The 20,278-nt window shown below is 44.1% G+C and overlaps 1 protein-coding gene across 1 annotated transcript in view; it reads right to left on the bottom strand.

Moving 5' to 3' along the window:
* The window catches only part of LOC120997971 (probable cation-transporting ATPase 13A5), a 393,800-nt gene that overhangs the window by 210,408 nt on the left and 163,114 nt on the right, over nucleotides 1–20,278 (bottom strand). The window contains exons 10-12 of the mRNA XM_040428358.1: nucleotides 15,822–15,992; nucleotides 11,237–11,394; nucleotides 4,231–4,419 (exon numbers count right to left, since the gene is read on the bottom strand). Of these exons, the coding sequence (XP_040284292.1) occupies nucleotides 4,231–4,419; nucleotides 11,237–11,394; nucleotides 15,822–15,992 (518 nt within the window). The remainder of the gene's footprint in view (nucleotides 1–4,230; nucleotides 4,420–11,236; nucleotides 11,395–15,821; nucleotides 15,993–20,278) is intronic.

The following is a 20,278-nucleotide window of genomic DNA, read 5'->3' as shown; positions in this document are numbered from 1 at the left end:
GTCTGTTAGCGACGGGCCTGGACCCACAATAGGAAGCCTCAGGCGACCCCCCGGAAAGGGCCGATCGACCCCCAAAGGGGTCGCGACCCCTAGGTTGAGAACCGCTGATCTAAGGTGATCATTAAAGCCTACTAGGCCAACAATGGGCCCACACTGCAGAATCATTGTTTTCTGGGTCACTTAACTGTCACTGAACTACCTCAGCACGACCATAGGCTTTGAAAAACCGCCATCGCCTGCAATCTGCCAAACGTGCACACGAGCACAGTCATCACTACACCAAGATTGACGCATAGAGGAATAAAATTTATGTCATGAGTGTGTCAACTATTGACAACTCTTTGCGGTTGTCTAAACTCTATTCCATACACGTCCCCTGATATAGGACGTAACAGGGATTAAACTGATAGGAATAGTACTACTTAACATACCACTCATATTGGGATTGCATAGTACATTGCACGGCGCACGCGCAGTGCCCCAATTGGAAGTAAGAGGACCAACCAAGCTTATTTTTCCATCTCCTGGTTCCTAAAATCTATTCCATATACGTCCCCTAATAGGGGATGTAACAGGGATTAAACTGATAGGAATAGTACTACTTTACATACCACTCATATCTGGTAGCACAGTAAATTGCACAGCGCACGTGCAGTGCCCCAAATTGGAAGTAAGAGGACCGACCAAGCATCTTTTTCCATTTCCCGGTTCCTAAAATCTATTCCATACACGTCACCCCTGATAGGGGACGTAACAGGGATTAAACTGATAGGAATAGTACTACTTAACATACCACTCATATTGGGATTGCATAGTACATTGCACGGTGCACGCGCAGTGCCCCAAATTGGAAGTAAGAGGACTGACCAAGCATCTTTTTCCATCTCCCGGTTCCTAAAATCTATTCCATACACCACACCGGCCCCTGATAGGGGACAAAACAGAGATTAAACAGTTTTTTTCTGGAGCATGCCCTGTGAAGAGTGCTGGATCAGGCCGTAGATGAGCATGAAGAGGAAGAGTTGTGGTCACCATCCCCACCAGAAGCAGCCTTGTCGTTGTCAATTGCTGGACCTGCGGCAACGCAGAGAGAGGAGTCTGAAGAAGAGGAGTCAGAGGAGGAAGGTGGCTTTTAGGAGGTGGAAGACCAACCACAGCAGGCGTCCGTCCTTGTTGTCACCTTTCGGGGACCCTTGGTGTTGTACGTGGCTGGGTGGAGGAAGAGACCTTCAATGACGTCAGTGAGGACAAGGAACGGGACATGGCTAGCTTGGTATCCAACCTTGTGCAAATGGGGAGTTTGCGGTTGTGCAAATGGACTGTTTGCGGTTGTTTGCGGTGTGTTAAACGGGGAGTTTGGTTGTCACTGTGAAGCGGGCGTAACCCTTACACTACCTGATCGATTTTCAAGCACGTTATTCCAAACAATTTAGGAATGTTAGGGAATTTATGTCCTTTATGGATTAAAACCAGACTCTGCGTCAACTACGTAATTTTCCATGGGAGTTTTGCCATGGATCCCCCTCCAGCATGCCACAGTCCACGTGTTAGTCCCCTTGAAACAACTTTTCCATCACTATAGTGGCCAGAAAGAGTCCCTGTGGGTTTTAAAATTCGCCTGCCTATTGAAGTCTATGGCGGTTCGCCCGTTCGTGAACATTTGCGGAAATTCACGTTCACCGTTCGCGAATGGAAAAATTTTATGTTTGCGACATCTTTACTCTTAGGGTACAACCATATGTGACATAAATGCTGTGGATTCTCCACAGTGGAAATGTTTTGAGAAAATCTTCATCATTTACCGTACAATCACAGCCCATGAGATTACAGATATCTCACTAACTTTTATCATTAAGTCTTAGGCCTCATGCACACGACCGTTGTGTGTATCCGTGGCTGTCGTGCCGTTTTCCGTTTTTTTTTCGCGGACCCATTGACTTTCAATGGGTCCGTGGAAAAATCGGAAAATGCCCCGTTTTGCAGCCGAGACCGTGATCCGTGTATCCTGTCCGTCAAAAAAATATGACCTGTCCTATTTTTTTGACGGACAACGGTTCACGGACCCATTCAAGTCAATGGGTCCTTGAAAGAACACGGATGCACACAAGATTGGCATCCGTGTCCGTGATCCGTGGCCGTAGGTTACTTTTATACAGATGGATTTTACTTCATGAAAACTCAGATCCGACAGTATATTCTAACACAGAGGCGTTCCCATGGTGATGGGTACGCTTCAGGTTAGAATATACTAAAAGAACTGTGTACATGACTGCCCCCTGCTGCCTGGCAGGTGCTGCCAGGCAGCAGGGGGCAGGCCCCCCCCCTGTAGTTAACACATTAGTGGCCAGTGGGCCCCCTCCCTCCCCTGTAGTTAACTCTTTGTTGTCCAGTGCGGCCGCCCCCCCCCCCTCCCTCCCCAGTAGTTAACTCATTGGTGGCCAATGGGCCCCCCTCCCTCCCCTGTAGTTAACTCTTTGTTGTCCAGTGAGATTGGCCCCCCCCTCCCTCCCCTGTAGTTAACTCTTTGTTGTCCAGTGCGGCCGCCCCCCCCCCCCTCCCTCCCCAGTAGTTAACTCATTGGTGGCCAGTGGGCCCCCTCCCTCCCCTGTAGTTAACTCTTTGTTGTCCAGTGAGGCTGGCCCCCCCCTCCCTCCCCTGTAGTTAACTCGTTGGTGGCCAGTGGCACCCCCCTCCCTCCCCTGTAGTTAACTCTTTGTTGTCCAGTGCGGCCGCCCCCTCCTCCCTCCCCTGTAGTTAACTCGTTGGTGGCCAGTGGGCCCTCCCCCTCCCTCCCCCTCCTAATTAAAATCTCCCCCCCTATCATTGGTGGCAGCGGAGAGTACCGATCGGAGTCCCAGTTTAATCGCTGGGGCTCCGATCGGTAACCATGGCAACCAGGATGCTACTGCAGTCCCGGTTGCCATGGTTACTTAGCAATTTGTAGCAGCATTTTACTTACCTGCGAGATGCGATGTCTGTGTCCGGCCAGGAGCTCCTCCTACTGGTAAGTGACAGGTCATTAAGCAATGCGCCGCACAGACCTGTCACTTACCAGTAGGAGGAGCTCCCGGCCGGACACAGACATCGCATCTCGCAGGTCAGTATAATGCTTCTACAAATTGCTAAGTAACCATGGCAACCAGGACTGCAGTAGCGTCCTGGTTGCCATGGTTACCGATCGGAGCCCCAGCGATTAAACTGGGACTCCGATCGGTACTCTCCGCTGCCACCAATGATAGGGGGGGAGATTTTAATTAGGAGGGGGAGGGAGGGCCCACTGGCCACCAACGAATTAACTACAGGGGAGGGAGGGGGGGGGGCGGCCGCACTGGACAACAAAGAGTTAACTACAGGGGAGGGAGGGGGGACCCACTGGCCACCAACGAGTTAACTACAGGGGAGGGAGGGGGGGCCGGCCGCACTGGACAACAAAGAGTTAACTACAGGGGAGGGAGGGGGGCCCACTGGCCACCAACGAGTTAACTACAGGGGAGGGAGGGGGGCCGGCCGCATTGGACAACAAAGCGTTAACTACAGGGGGGGAGGAGGGCCGGCCGCACTGGCCACCAATGAGTTAAAAACAGCAGGGGGCAGTCATGTACACAGTTCTTTTAGTATATTCTAACCTGAAGCGTCCCCATCACCATGGGAACGCCTCTGTGTTAGAATATACTGTCGGATTTGAGTTTCACATCTAACTCATATCCGACAGTATATTCTAACATAGAGGCGTTCCCATGGTGATGGGGACGCTTCAGGTTAAAATATACCATCGGATTGGAGAAAACTCAGATCCGATGGTATAAAAGGGACTCCTGACTTTACATTGAAAGTCAATGGGGGACGGATCCGTTTGCAATTGCACCATATTGTGTCAACGTCAAACGGATCCGTCCCCATTGACTTGCATTGTAATTCAGGACGGATCCGTTTGGCTCCGCACAACCTGGCGGACACCAAAACGACTTTTTTTTCATGTCCGTGGATCCTACAAAAATCAAGGACGAAAAAACGGTCACGGATCGGACCTACGGACCCCCTTTTTGCGGACCGTAAAAAAAACGGTCGTGTGCATGAGGCCTTATCCTCATTATCATCTGTTTTTTTTATTGCCCGTTGTAATGCCATATATGAGCTTGATTTTTCATAGAACTAACATCAAAAAGCTAATAAATGCTAATTTGCCTAATAAAAAAATAAAATACAGATTACAGAATAAAATTTAATTACCTTATCAAAACATACAAGATTCAGCTGCCCAGCTAAATTGATCCTTTGAGGACTGATGCAGAAGATTCCCTTTTTCTTTAGCCTTGTTTGACCATACAGAAGACAAAGTGTAAGAGATGCTGGGAGGGCTGCATTAATCCCAACTGTTAGCATCAGAAGTGACATTACTACAGTGTCATAAACACTGGCCTATGAAAATAAAATAGGGAAAAGTAAGTAAATCTATAGAAACCTTTAAAGCAAAGTAGATCTAAACTTTTGACTTTGCTAATCTCATTTAAAGGGGTTTTCCAAGAGTCAAAAATAAATTCCATAAGCCTGGTGGCACAGTATAAACAGGCAAAACAAATAAATACTTACCTGTTGAAAGCATTTCTGATCCACAGCCGAACTCCCATCCTCTCTGCTTCCAGTCCCTACTGGACCGGAAGTGTGACATCCCTTGCAGCAATCGATTTTATCAGAAAATTCTGGTCTTCTTTGATATACTGCATGACCACCTTTCTATTTAAAAAATTTGCCCTTGATCTAATATGGCGACATAACAGAGTTGAAGCTGTTTTGTACAGAAAAATTTGCTAAATTTCCTCCAATTCGATATGCAAGACTAATTAATAATTACCAGAATGTTTAGTTGCAGTTATTGCTGCACAAGGGGGCCACACCAGGTACTGAAGAGCAAAGGTAAAGATACTTTTACCACTCACAGACATGTGATATTGCTTCATTTTCCTCAATAAATGACAAAGTCTAATACGTTTGAGTCATTTGTTTGATTTGGTTATCTATCTATTTTTAACTGTGTGAAAATCTGATGTAGTTTTAGGTCAAATTTATGCTGAAATATAGACAATTCGGGATAGTTCACAAACTTTTAAGCACCACTGTGTGTGTGTATATACACTATGAATAAAAAGTTATGGATATTTGGCTTTTGGGTGAAATTTATGGAAAACATAAAAAGTTCACGCTACATTGATATTATATCATGAAAGTAGGGCATTTAAGTAAAAGCATGCAATGGTGATTTCCTCGTCTCAAACAATTTATTGAAATAAAAGCCAACAACAGTGGTGGGTATACCCCCATAAAAAATTTCAATGTCTCAAAAACTTGTCATGTGGCATTAAGCATCAATTTCAGCTTGACAACAACGCCTCATGCTGTTCACAAGTCAAATTATTGTCTGCTGAGCCCTGACATCCCACTCTTCTTGAAGAGCAGCCCTCAGGTCATTGAGGTTCTGGGGTACAGACTTACGAACCTCTACATAGCGACTCAGCTGATCCCATAGGTTTTCAATCGGAATCACGTCCGGAGAAAGTGCAGGTACTCCATTTGGGGTACCCAGTCTCCAGCAGCCATTCCCTAATGATGCAACCTCAATGAGCTGGTGCATTGTCGTCCATAAACATGAAATTAGGCCTCTGTTGTTCATGCAGAGGCACAATGACTGTTGATGTCTCCAACATCCTTGGTGGCCATCATTTCTGCTCAACATAAATTAACTTTCATTAGTGAACAGCACTGAGGCCCACTGGTACTCCCTGGCCTATGCAAGACGATGACGTCTTGTGGTATGGACAGGTACCCTAGTGGGTCATCTAGCACGCAGACCATGCTGATGTAAATAGTTTTGAGTGGTCTGATTTGACACTTGGGTGCCTCTCCCCTCCCTTAAATGTGCCTGGAGTTGTGTGGCACTCATCATCCAGTTCCGCAGAGCATTGTTCACAATAAGGTATTCATCACTATGGGATGTGGCCAAAGGACGCCCACTTCTATGCCTTTCTGTGACTCTTCCAGTCTTTCTCTATCTGTGTTGCAACCTGCTAATGGCACTCTAATCTCAGTGACCACTTCCGTACGAGCACATCCTGCTTGAAGCCTCGCAATGGTGAGGTACTGTTGATCAATTGTTAGGTGTTGTCTTGGTCTCATGATGTCAAAATGTGAATAGCATGATGAGGATGACTGTTTAAATACCAATTCAAATTGAACCAGGAAATTTATTGGCGATTTATTGATGCTATGAATTTTGCCGTTAAGCTCCTTGTTAGAGATCAGCAAGTTGTTCAAAAAGTACTGAAAACATTGAACAGTTGGACATGTTCATTCAAATGTTTAGAGAAGGTGAGAAGGTCACATTACGTTCACCTGTGAATGTTAGAGTGCATTTTAGGTTCATCCTGAAATTTCACCCACAAGCCAACAAGTGGTGGGTATATACACTGCTCAAAAAAATAAAGGGAACACAAAAATAACACATCCTAGATCTGAATTATTTAAATATTCTTCTGAAATACTTTGTTCTTTACATAGTTGAATGTGCTGACAACAAAATCACACAAAAATAAAAAAAATGGAAATCAAATTTTTCTACCCATGGAGGTCTGGATTTGGAGTCACACTCAAAAATAAAGTGGAAAAACACACTACAGGCTGATCCAACTTTGATGTAATGTCCTTAAAACAAGTCAAAATGAGGCTTAGTAGTGTGTGTTGCCTCCACGTGCCTGTATGACCTCCCTACAACACCTGTGCATGCTCCTGATGAGGTGGCGGACTGTCTCCTGAGGGATCTCCTCCTAGACCTGGACTAAAGCATCTGCCAACTCCTGGACAGTCTATGGTGCAACATGACGTTGGTGGATAGAGCGAGACATGATGTCCCAGATGTGCTCAATTGGATTCAGGTCTGGGGAACGGGCGGGCCAATCCATAGCATCAATGCCTTCGTCTTGCAGGAACTGCTGACACACTTCAGCCACATGAGGTCTAGCATTGTCTTGCATTAGGAGGAACCCAGGGCCAACCGCACCAGCATATGGTCTCACAAGGGGTCTGAGGATCTCATCTCGGTACCTAATGGCAGTCAGGCTACCTCTGGCGAGCACATGGAGGGCTGTGCGGCACTCCAAAGAAATGCCACCCCACACCATTACTGACCCAATGCCAAACCGGTCATGCTGGAGGATGTTGCAGGCAGCAGAACGTTCTCCACGGCGTCTCCAGACTCTGTCACGTCTGTCACATGTGCTCAGTGTGAACCTGCTTTCATCTTTGAAGAGCACAGGGCGCCAGTGGCGAATTTGCCAATCTTGGTGTTCTCTGGCAAATGCCAAACGTCCTGCACGGTGTTGGGCTGTAAGCACAACCCCCACCTGTGGACGTTGGGCCCTCATATCACCCTCATGGAGTCTGTTTCTGACCGTTTGAGCAGACACATGCACATTTGTGGCCTGCTGGAGGTCATTTTGCAGGGCTCTGGCAGTGCTCCTCCTGTTCCTCCTTGCACAAAGGCGGAGGTAGCGGTCCTGCTGCTGGGTTGTTGCCCTCCTACGGCCTCCTCCACGCCTCCTGATGTACTGGCCTGTCTCCTGGTAGCGCCTCCATGCTCTGGACACTACGCTGACAGACACAGCAATCCTTCTTGCCACAGCTCGCATTGATGTGCCATCCTGGATAAGCTGCACTACCTGAGCCACTTGTGTGGGTTGTAGACTCCGTCTCATGCTACCACTAGAGTGAAAGCACCGCCAGCATTCAAAAGTGACCAAAACATCAGCCAGGAAGCATAGGAACTGAGAAATGGTCTGTGGTCACCACCTGCAGAACCACTCCTTTATTGGGGGTGTCTTGCTAATTGCCTATAATTTCCACCTGTTGTCTATCCCATTTGCACAACAGCACGTGAAATTGATTGTCACTCAGTGTTGCTTCCTAAGTGGACAGTTTGATTTAACAGAAGTGTGATTGACTTGGAGTTACATTGTGTTGTTTAGGTGTTCCCTTTATTTTTTTGAGCAGTGTATATATATATATATATATATATATATATACACACTCACCTAAAGAATTATTAGGAACACCATACTATTACGGTGTTGGACCCCCTTTTGCCTTCAGAACTGCCTTAATTCTACGTGGCATTGATTCAACAAGGTGCTAATAGCATTCTTTAGAAATGTTGGCCCATATTGATAGGATAGCATCTTGCAGTTGATGGAGATTTGAGGGATGCACATCCAGGGCACGAAGCTCCCGTTCCACCACATCCCAAAGATGCTCTATTGGGTTGAGATCTGGTGACTGTGGGGGCCATTTTAGTACAGTGAACTCATTGTCATGTTCAAGAAACCAATTTGAAATGATTCGAGCTTTGTGACATGGTGCATTATCCTGCTGGAAGTAGCCATCAGAGGATGGATACATGTTCTTATTCTGTTTACGCCAAATTCGGACTCTACCATTTGAATGTCTCAACAGAAATCGAGACTCATCAGACCAGGCAACATTTTTCCAGTCTTCAACAGTCCAATTTTGGTGAGCTCGTGCAAATTGTAGCCTCTTTTTCCTATCTGTAGTGGAGATGAGTGGTACCCGGTGGGGTCGTCTGCTGTTGTAGCCCATCCGCCTCAAGGTTGTGCGTGTTGTGGCTTCACAAATGCTTGGCTGCATACCTCGGTTGTAACGAGTGGTTATTTCAGTCAACCTTGCTTTTCTATCAGCTTGAATCAGTCGGCCCATTCTCCTCTGACCTCTAGCATCCACAAGGCATTTTTGCCCACAGGACTGCCGCATACTGGATGTTTTTCCCTTTTCACACCATTCTTTGTAAACCCTAGAAATGGTTGTGCGTGAAAATCCCAGTAACTGAGCAGATTGTGAAATACTCAGACCGGCCCGTCTGGCACCAACAACCATGCCACGCTCAAAATTGCTTAAATCACCTTTCTTTCCCATTCTGACATTCAGTTTGGAGTTCAGGAGATTGTCTTCACCAGGACCACACCCCTAAATGCATTGAAGCAACTGCCATGTGATTGGTTGACTAGATAATAAACAGGTGTTCCTAATAATTCTTTAGGTGAGTGTATATACACAGGTGAAACTTGAAAGTTCATTTATTTCAGTAATGCAACTTAAAAGGTGAAAACTAACATATAAGATAGACTCATTACATGCAAAGCAAGATATTTCAAGCCTTTATTTGTTAGATGTTTGGATAATTATGACTTATAGCTTATGAAACCCCAAAGTCACAATTTTGAGGTACCCTTTGCTCAGGGGATTTGGATTAATTAGCTGACTAGAGTGTGACACTTTGAGCCTAGAATATTGAACCTTTTCACAAAATTCGAATTTTAAGCTGCATTAATGCAATTCCTTTTAATTTTCATTACTGAAATAAATGGTCTTTTGCCCGATATTCTAATTTTTCGAGTTTCACCTGTATATACACAGTGGATGTAAAAAAATCTACCCACCCCTGTTAAAATGTCAAGTTTCTGTGATGTAAAAAAATGAGACAAAGATAAATCATTTCAGAACTTTTTCCACCTTTAATGTGACCTATAAACTGTACCACTCAATTGAAAAACAAACTGAAATATTTTAGGTGGAGGGAAGAAAAAAATAATAATAATGTGGTTGCATAAGTGTGCACACACTTTCTTATAACTGGGGATGTAGCTGTGTTCAGAATTAAGCAATCACATTCAAAATCATGTTAAATAGGAGACAGCATACACCTGCCATCATTTAAAGTGCCTCTGAATAACCCCAAATAAAGTTCAGCTATTCTAGTTGGTCTTTCCTGAAATTTTCTTAGTCGCATCCCACAGCAAAAGCCATGGTCCACAGAGAGCTTCTAAAACATCAGAGGGATCTCATTGTTAAAAGGTATCAGTCAGGAAAAGCGGACAAAAGAATTTCCAAGGAATTAGATATACCATGGGACACAGTGAAGACAGTCATCATCAAGTGGAGAAAATATAGCACAACAGTGACATTACCAAGAACGGAACGTCCCTCCAAAATTGATGAAAAGATGAGAAGAAAACTGGTCTGGGAGGCTACCAAGAGGCCTACAGCAACATTAAAGGAGCTGCAGGAATATCTGGCAAGTACTGGCTGTGTGGTACATGTGACAATAATCTCCCGTATTCTTCATATGTCTGGGCTATGGGGTAGAGTGGCAAGACAAAAGCATTTTCTTACGAAGAAAAACATCAAGCCGGGCTACATTTTGCAAAAACAAGTCTCCCAAAAGCATGTGGGAAAAGGTGTTATGGTCTGATGAAACCAAGGTTGAACTTTTTGGCCATAATTCCAAAAGATATGTTTGGCCCAGAAACAACACTGCACATAACCAAAAGAACAGCATACCCATAGTGAAGCATGGTGGTGGCAGCATCATGCTATGGGGCTGTTTTTCTTCAGCTGGAACTGGGGCCTTAGTTAAGCTAGATGGAATTATGAACAGTTCCAAATACCAGTCAATATTGGCACAAAACCTTCAGGCTTCTGCTAGAAAGCTGAACATGAAGAGGAACTTCATCTTTCAGCATGACAACGACCCAAAGCATACATCCAAATCAACAAAGGAATGGCTTCACCAGAAGACGATTAAAGTTTTGGAATGGCCCAGCCAGAGCCCAGACCTGAATCCGATTAAAAATCTGTGGGGTGATCTGAAGAGGGCTGTGCACAGGAGATGCCTTCGCAATCTGACAGATTTGGAGTGTTTTCGCAAAGAAGAGTGGGCAAATCTTGCCAAGTCAAAATGTGCCATGCTGATAGACTCATACCCAAAAAGACTGAGTGCTGTAATAAATTCAAAAGGTGCTTCAACAAAGCATTAGTTTAATGGTGTGCACACTTATCCAACCATATTATTATTTTATTTTATTTTTTCGTCCCTCTACCTAAAGATTTCAGTTAGTTTTTCAATTGAGTTGTACAGTTTATAGGTCACATTAAAGGTGGAAAAAGTTCTGAAATGATTTATCTTTGTCTCCTTTTTTTACATAACAGAAACCTGACATTTTATCAGGGGTGTGTAGACTTTTTATATCCACTGTATATATATATATATATATATATATATACACACACAGATATGAGATAGATAGATAGATAGATAGATAGATAGATGGATAGATAGATAGATAGATAGATAGATAGATATATTTTGCTTCCACGCAGCAAACAAAATACTTACCCCATTCTTTATGTACACAGCTGCGGTATAGATTACTCCAAGAATAGAAAAAGCTACAAGAACCATAAGAAATCTTATGGCCTCTCTATGCAGTTTCACATTCATCGGTTTGTTATACAGAATCGCTCTTACTAGATCTCCCTTTGCAGTATTGAATCCTAAATAAAACAAAATCCATTAGAAAAATACACAACTATATATCAATTGCCAAAATAGTTATTCCTATATAATTATGTTTTGGAAGTTAAAAGATGAAGAAAGATAAATAAACAAAGTCCACTATATATACTAAAACAGGGCAAATTACTATGCTGTTTTATCCAAACAAATAAATAGTATCAAAATGCTTCCCATAATGTCTCTAGAGAATCTCTGTCATAAAGAACCAATTAATTAAAGGGTTTGTTTAACCCCCCTCCCCCAACAAAAATTTAAAACCACCTGGAAAAAATGACATATTCACACATCCTGAAAGCCACTCAGTTTCAGCACTGAACTCCAGCCATACACTGACATCGGAGGTGGAGTTTCCCTAAGTAGTAGCAGCCGGCACGTCACCGCAAAGAACAGTGAATGGTTGCAGCGGTACACTTGATCATGGATGGGACATTACCGTCAGCAGGAATTGTGGCCTCATTACTGGAACCAGAGAGCCTTTCAGGAGATTTAGGCCTCCTGCACACGACCGTTGTGTGCACCCGTGGCCATTGTGCCGTTTTCCGTTTTTTTTCACGGACCCATTGACTTTCAATGGGTCCGTGTAAAAAACAGAAAATGCACCGTTTTGCAGCCACATCCGAGATCCGTGTTTCCTGGCCGTGAAAAAAATATGACCTGTCCTATTTTTTTCACGGCCAACAGTTCACGGACCCATTTAAGTCAATGGGTCCGTGAAAGAACACGGATGCACACAAGATTGGCATCCGTGTCCGTGATCCGTGGCCGTAGGTTAGTTTTTATACAGACGGATCCGAAGATCCGTCTGCATAAAAGCTTTTTCAAAGCTGAGTTTTCACTTCGTGAAAACTCAGAACCGACAGTATATTCTAACACAGAAGCGTTCCCATGGTGATGGGGACGCTTCTAGTTAGAATACACTACAAACTGTGTACAAGACTGCCCCCTGCTGCCTGGCAGCACCCAATCTCTTACAGGGGGCCGTGATCAGCACAATTAACCCCTTCAGGTGCGGCACCTGAAGGGGTTAATTGTGCTGATCACGGCCTGTAAGAGATCAGGGCTGCCAGGCATCAGGGGGCAGACCCTCCCCCCCTCCCCAGTTTGAATATCATTGGTGGCTAGTGCGGCCCCCCCCCTCTATTGTAATAATAGGTTGGTGGCCAGTGCGCCCCCCCCCCTCCCTCTATTGTAATAATTCATTGGTGGCACAGTGTGCACCCCCCCTCCCTCCCTCTATTGTAATAATTCGTTGGTGGCACAGTGTGCGCCCCCCCTCCCTCCCTCTATTGTAATAATTCGTTGGTGGCACAGTGTGCGCCCCCCCCTCTCTCCCTCTATTGTAATAATTCGTTGGTGGCACAGTGTGCGCCCCTCCCTCCCTCTATTGTAATAAATCGTTGGTGGCACAGTGTGCGCCCCCATCGGCCCCCCTCCCTCTATAGCATTAACAACATTGGTGGCCAGTGTGCGGCCTCCCATCTCCCCCCCCCCATCATTGGTGGCAGCGGAGTTCCGATCGGAGTCCCAGTTTAATCGCTGGGGCTCCGATCGGTAACCATGGCAACCAGGACGCTACTACAGTCCTGGTTGCCATGGTTACTTAGCAATAGTACAATAGTAGAAGATTCATACTTACCTGCTGCTGCGATGTTCGTGTCCGGCCGGGAGCTGCCTCCACCTACTGTTAAGTGACAGGTCTGTGCGGCGCATTGCTAAATGAACCGTCACTTACCAGTAGGAGGAGCTCCCGGCCGGACACGAACATCGCAGCTCCCAGGTAAGTATGAATCTTTTACTATTGTACTATTGCTAGTAACCCGCTGCCACCAATGATCGGGGGGGGGGGTGAATGGGAGGCCGCACACTGGCCACCAATGTTGTTAATGCTATAGAGGGATGGGGGGCCAATGGGGGGCGCACACTGTGCCACCAACGATTTATTACAATAGAGGGAGGAAGGGGGGGGGCCGCACACTGTGCCACCAACGAATTATTACAATAGAGGGAGGAAGGGGGGGCGGGGGGGGCACACTGTGCCACCTACGAATTATTACAATAGAGGGAGGAAGGGGGGGGCCGCACTGGCCACCAATGATATTCAAACTGGGGGGGGGGGTCTGCCCCCTGCTGCCTGGCAGCCCTGATCTCTTACAGGGGGATATGATAGTACAATTAACCCCTTCAGGTGCGGCACCTGAGGGGTTAATTGTGCTGATCACGGCCCCCTGTAAGAGATCGGATGCTGCTAGGCAGCAGGGGGCAGTCATGTACACAGTTTGTAGTATATTCTAACTAGAAGCGTCCCCATCACCATGGGAACGCCTCTGTGTTAGAATATACTGTCGGAAATGAGGTTTCACGATCTAACTCATATCCGACAGTATATTCTAACATAGAGGCGTTCCCATGGTGATGGGGATGCTTCAAGTTAAAATATACCATCGGATTGGAGAAAACTCCGATCTGATGGTATAAAAGGGACTCCAGACTTTACATTGAAAGTCAATGGGGACGGATCCGTTTGAAATGGCACCATATTGTGTCAACGTCAAACGGATCCGTCCCCATTGACTTGCATTGTAATTCAGGACGGATCCGTTTGGCTCCGCACGGCCAGGCGGACACCAAAACAACTTTTTTTTCATGTCCGTGGATCCTCCAAAAATCAAGGAAGACCCACGGACGAAAAAACGGTCACGGATCACGGACCTACGGACCCTGTTTTTGCGGACCGTGAAAAAAAACGTTCGTGTGCATGAGGCCTTAGTAGGGTATTATGTTGTGTGAGAGAGCAGGAGGATGAGCGGTTAGTATTTCTAAAGAATATTTATTTACTTATTTATTTTAAGCACTTACATAGCGATACTATATTCCGCAGCGCTTTAGCATCCAACTGTTCCCATTATCCAGAAGTTCCATAAAGTCTTGAATTTAGTGTGGTTCTTGCACTACCAGCTGGCCAACTTTCAAGTCTACATTTGTGCTTACCTTGTTAAATCAGATCGGAATGCTCTGGGGTCGGGGGTGTTTTGTGACAGCTTGCCAAAAGGGCTTAGTAAATCGGCAATCCCACAAGATATGGCTGAGGGAGCCAGTGTCATTGCCACTATGCCAGCAAAAATTAAATGGGCTTTCTAGTTTGCATCAACAATCTTTAAAATAATTATTTATGATGGTAGCTGTAATTCTCCATTATGCTTCTTTTAGAGGGCAATTTTTATTTTTGCAATTTACTCATTTTGGGTTAAAAAAAAATTCTGTTGATCTTTATTAACAAAAACATTCAGCCATTCTGTCACAAACTGTCTAGCTGTGTAAATTGTACTTTCACTTTTAATGTGTGTCGGTCATCTAATAAACCTCATCTCTAAATTACTAAATGGTCATAAACACTTTTTTTAACTCACATTTAAGCTACGTTCTTATCACTAAGGTGATAATTGAGCCATAATGAATGTTTATGAGGTCACAGATCATAGATATGGAGCCGTCAGCTGAGCTGGTTAATGGAACACAGTAAAAATACAGAACATCCTACTAGATAATCTTAAGGCTGTAGAGAGAAAGGTGCTCAACACTTTTAATAAAGAGCCATTGAAAAAATTGTTTATAGCTCATAATGAGTACAATACATCAATAACAATTTCCCCCCAAATGTGTACATAGCCATTAACTTTATTGCTCCTATTTTTCTTTAGGAGCTGGTCACATGACCATGTTCATGCAGCTCTTTCTTAATTTTTGCAATGTTATGCCCATGGGTGTATAAAAGCAGAGACAGGGGTAGTGATAGGGGAGTAACTATATAACCAGATGGGCAGGAGGAGCAATAAACTAGGTGGGCATTTTCGGGGGTGGTGCTGGTGCTGTGGCAGGAAAGGAGAGGTGCAACTTAGGTTTGGTTGGATACAGTTGCAAGAAGTGCTACATGCAGGATGTAAACAATCAGAGTGATATCTTTACTTGGTGAAAACAGGCTCTAAGTAGTAAATTAGCCTCACAGTAGAAGGGGCTTAATATGACATGCTCTATTTCGATGTTAGGAAGATATTTATTCCATCTATTTAAATATTAAAGATAGGAGTCTGGCAGGCCCATAACTCCTCGTGATTTTTTTGTGGGAGAGTAGTCTAAAGGTGAGCCTTTTTTTATCCAATAAAAATTGTCTAAACAATTGTTTTATACAGTATGGATAAAGAACATTGATGGAGGGAGATGGCAATGGTGTATAATAATGGTGGAGTGTAAATACTTTTAGGGAGAATATCAAATATTAAGAAGTATTTCCTTCCCAACCAGTAAAGAAAATGAATTTTTAGGTCAGAGATGTGCAGTTGAGATTTGACATAATCCTGTAAACAACTTTTAAACTATATCATACATATGTAAAAACCAGTATACCCACCAGTTTGTAGGACAACAGCTTTTACAAGATCTTGATTGTTTCTTTTAGCCTGGATGACCTCAGTTCCACAATAAAGAACATGTTTTTTGTAATCCTCACCACTGTATGTCATCCATGGAATAGAGTTGTTTATGTTTGGAAGTGGTGTTTTTGTCACAGGAATACTTTCACCTCAAAATAAAAAATAGATATTTTCTGTAAAAAAATTATCTGCCCACCAGCTATATGTCTTTTATGTGCCTAACTGTATTTCTTCCACTATTAAATGCTGGTCCTGTCAATACTTTAATGCACTGCACATATGAATGGAGGCAACCATTCTCTCCTTAATAATATAATGACGGTCAGAACAGGTCTACCCCTACAAGAAACTTGAGCTCCTCCAGGAAAGGAAGGAGATAAGTGATAAGTGCTGTATTTACTTGTTGTGTGTGTATACAGTGTGTGTATATATATCTATATGTATATATATATATATATAGATAGATAGATAGATAGATAGATAGATAGATTGATAGATACACACACACATACAATATATATATATATATATATATATATATATATATATATTTCCCGTGTTTGTATAAGGCATTGTCTGTGTGGTGTGTATATGAGACAGCATGTATGTGCCTATGTGTATTATGACATTATGTATGCACCTTCAATACTAAGAGAATCCTGAAAACATGACCAGCAGGTGGACCCTGAGTACAGATGTAGAAGAGCTAAAATCAAAGGTTACCATTACTTTTTCAATTGATTTTGTAAAGAGATAACATTGTGACATGTGTTATCACAGTTCTTTTCAGGTCTGCTACATCTGTATGTGACAGTGTATATATGAGATTATATGTTTGTGCCTATCAGAAGTTTATAGATCCCCTCCACTGTTTTCCTGAGATGGGACAGGTGGGGGTAATGGCCCATTCTGCCTCCATGACCAATATCCACCTATCTGCAGGAGAGGTGTGTGTAAATATATAGATGGGTAATGGATACAATCACCTTCGGAAAGTCATCACTTTTTTCACATTTTGCTATGTTGCAACTAGAGATGAGCGAAGTATTGGAAAATGCTAATTGGCTGCTTTTTTTTACAAAAAAAATAGCTTCTTGATGAATTAATTCATCATGAAGCCCATTTCTTTGTAAGTATTGGGTGCAATGACAGGGAGCGGAGATAGTTCATAGCTGATCGCGGCATCTGACAGTAATAACACAGTGTAAGATAAAAAATAAATTAAATCATACTTACCTCATCCATTTGATCACGACAAGCCGGCTGCCGATATCCTAATTTTACCGACTGGCGTGGTGATGTAATACATCACTGCACATGGGATTTTGTGCGAGATCTTTAAACAAGATGGCGGCGGGTGGCTTGTCGCGATCAAATGGATGAGATAAGTATGATTTTTTTACCACCATTCAAGGAAAATCTATTTGCTACCACAAAGTACGAGGAAATTCATCTTCACGGCAAATCGAATTTTCCCTGATACTCGGAGCGATTCGCTCAACACTAGTTGCAACCTTGTGCTAAAATTTTAAAAAATTCTAGTTTTTCTCCCATTGATCAACACTCAATGGCCCATGAAGAAAAAGCGAAAACAAAATGTTTGAAACCTGTGCTAATTTATTGAAAACGGAAAAACTAAAGTCCTAAACTAAGGTCCAGAGCACTCTGGATCAGGTATTCATTAAGAATATCATTGTATTTTGTCATACAGTATTCAGCTTTCTCTCAACCCTGACCAGTCTTCCTGTCCCAGCTGCTAAAAACAACCAACAGCATGATGCTGCTTTCTTTATCCTATTAAATTAGCAAAGATTTCAAACATTCGATTTTCCTTTTGTAATTATGAGTACAGAATGATAGAGATAATCTTGACTTTTTTATTTTTTATTTTAGCACAAAGCTACAACAGAACAAGATATGAAAAAGTCAAAGGGTCTGGAGACTTTCCGAATGCATTGTATGTATATGTCAAAATAATGTGTTACTTGTATATATGTGCAGAGAGCCCCTGAGTAGTGATGTCGCGAACATAAAATTTTCAGTTCGCGAACAGCGAACGAGAACTTCCGCAAATGTTCGCGAACTGGCGAACCGGGCGAACCGCCATAGACTTCAATAGACAGGCGAATTTTAAAACCCACAGGGACTCTTTCTGGCCACAATAGTGATGAGAAAGTTGTTTCAAGGGGTCTAACACCTGGACTGTGGCATGCCGGAGGGGGATCTATGGCAAAACTCCCATGGAAAATTACGTAGTGGACGCAGAGTCGGGTTTTAATCCATAAAGGGCATAAATCAACTAACATTCCTAAATTGTTTGGAATAACGTGCTTTAAAACATCCAGTGTGTGTATACGATCAGGTATGATGTTGTATCGATCAGGTAGTGTAAGGGTTACGCCCGCATCACAGACATTGACAGACCAAACTCCCCTTTTAATGCACCGCAAACAGTTCATTTGCACAACCGCAAACTCCCCATTTGCACAAGGTTGGATACCAAGCTAGCCACGTCCCGGTGATGTCATTGAAGGTTTCTTCCTCCACCCAGCCACGTACAACACCAAGGGTCCCCGAAAGGTCAATTGAATTGATTTTTCGAACGGGGAGATGGTTAAAAAAACGCTGGCTCCCTCCCCTTTGTTTTTATCCACGGTGACTGCGTCTGCGCCGTGCAATTTACTGTCACACCCGATATGAGTGGTATTTTCTGTAGTACTATTCTCATCAGTTTAATCCCTCTAACGTCCCCAATCTGGGTGCCATTTATTGAATAGATTTTTCGAACGGGGAGATGGTATCAGTGGTTGGCACTGGCAGTGGGCACACTACAGTCAGTAGAAGCGGGCCTGACACACACTGGCAGCAGGCAAGCAACTGAAATTACACTAAAGTGTAAAAATTAAATGCCTTATTTATCGGCAAGCTACTGTGCCACCCGGTATGAGTGGTTGGCACTGGCAGTGGGCACACTACAGTCAGTGGAAGAGGGCCTGACACACACTGGCAGCAGGCAAGCAACTGAATTTAGACTACTGTCTAAAAATTAAATGCCTTATTTATCGGCAAGCTACTGTGCCACCCGGTATCAGTGGTTGGCACTGGCAGTGGGCACACTACAGTCAGTGGAAGCGGGCCTGACACACACTGGCAGCAGGCAAGCAACTGAATTTAGACTACTGTCTAAAAATTAAATGCCTTATTTATCGGCAAGCTACTGTGCCACCCGGTATCAGTGGTTGGCACTGGCAGTGGGCACACTACAGTCAGTTGAAGTCGGCCTGACACACACTAGCAGCAGGCAAGCAGCTGAAATTACATTAAAGTGTAAAAATTAAATGCCTTTTTTAAGCAAAGTCCTGTGCCAGCCGGTATGAGTGGTGGGCACTGGCAGTGGGCACACTACAGTCAGTGGAAGTCAGCCTGACACACACTGGCAGGCAACTAACCTTAGATTAAAGTGTAAAAATTAAGTGCCTTTTTTTAAGCAAAGTCCTGTGCCACACGGAATGACAGGGGTGAGCACTGGCAGTGGGCACACTACAGTCTGTGGGCCTGCAGCTCCTCACACACAGGCAGGCCAGGCAACTGCAATATGTATATAAAGGAAAAAAAAAAAGCAGACTAATGTTGCAGCCCTAAAAAGGGCTTTTTGGGGTGCTGTCAGGGCGCTGTCCTTACAGCAGAGATCAGATGAGTCTTTCAGGACTGGAGTGGACACTGAATTCACTAGCCTAGCTATCGATTTCCCAATTAAATCAGCAGCAGTTACAGTCTCCCTCCTCTCACTAAGACTGCAGCTTCAGAATGAATCTAAAATGGATGCTGTGCAGGAGGTGGGAGGGTCTGGGAGGGAGGGTATGCTGCTGATTGGCTGGAATGTGTCTGCTGACTGTGAGGTACAGGGTCAAAGTTTGCTCAATGATGATGTATAGGGGGCGGACCGAACATCGCATGTGTTCGCCCGGCAGAGGCGAACGCGAACAAGCTATGTTCGCCGGGAACTGTTCGCCGTCGGATAGTTCGGGCCATCTCTACCCCTGAGGAGCCTGTGCAGAGGATGTAATTGCTAGTGGCCCTGATGAGATGATATGTCATGGTGTAGTCCCTCAGGCTGCTGCTTCCTGGGGATCGGTGTGGTGAAAGCTTGTTTGAAGGAATTATGTCAGGAGTAATACATTAAAACACTAAATGCAAAATATAAGTTATAGTATATCCAGCAGTAGTTTGTACAAAGTGCAATTTCTCTCCCCAGATGATGACGTATGGTGGCAGTCTGAGTAAACTAGCTAGAAAAAGTCTCCATCCTAATTCTTTTACTAAAGCAAGTTGGCACAAGCTAAAATTGACTCTGATAACACATGGCACAGTGTTATCTCGGTTATCTTGTGACAAAAGCCATTGAAATCCATTGAAAATTTAGTTAACTTTCTCC

The sequence above is a fragment of the Bufo bufo genome, chromosome 4 (genome assembly GCF_905171765.1).
Source record: "Bufo bufo chromosome 4, aBufBuf1.1, whole genome shotgun sequence".
In the NCBI taxonomy this organism is placed as follows: domain Eukaryota; kingdom Metazoa; phylum Chordata; class Amphibia; order Anura; family Bufonidae; genus Bufo; species Bufo bufo.
This window is presented reverse-complemented; position numbering and strand designations above follow the sequence as displayed.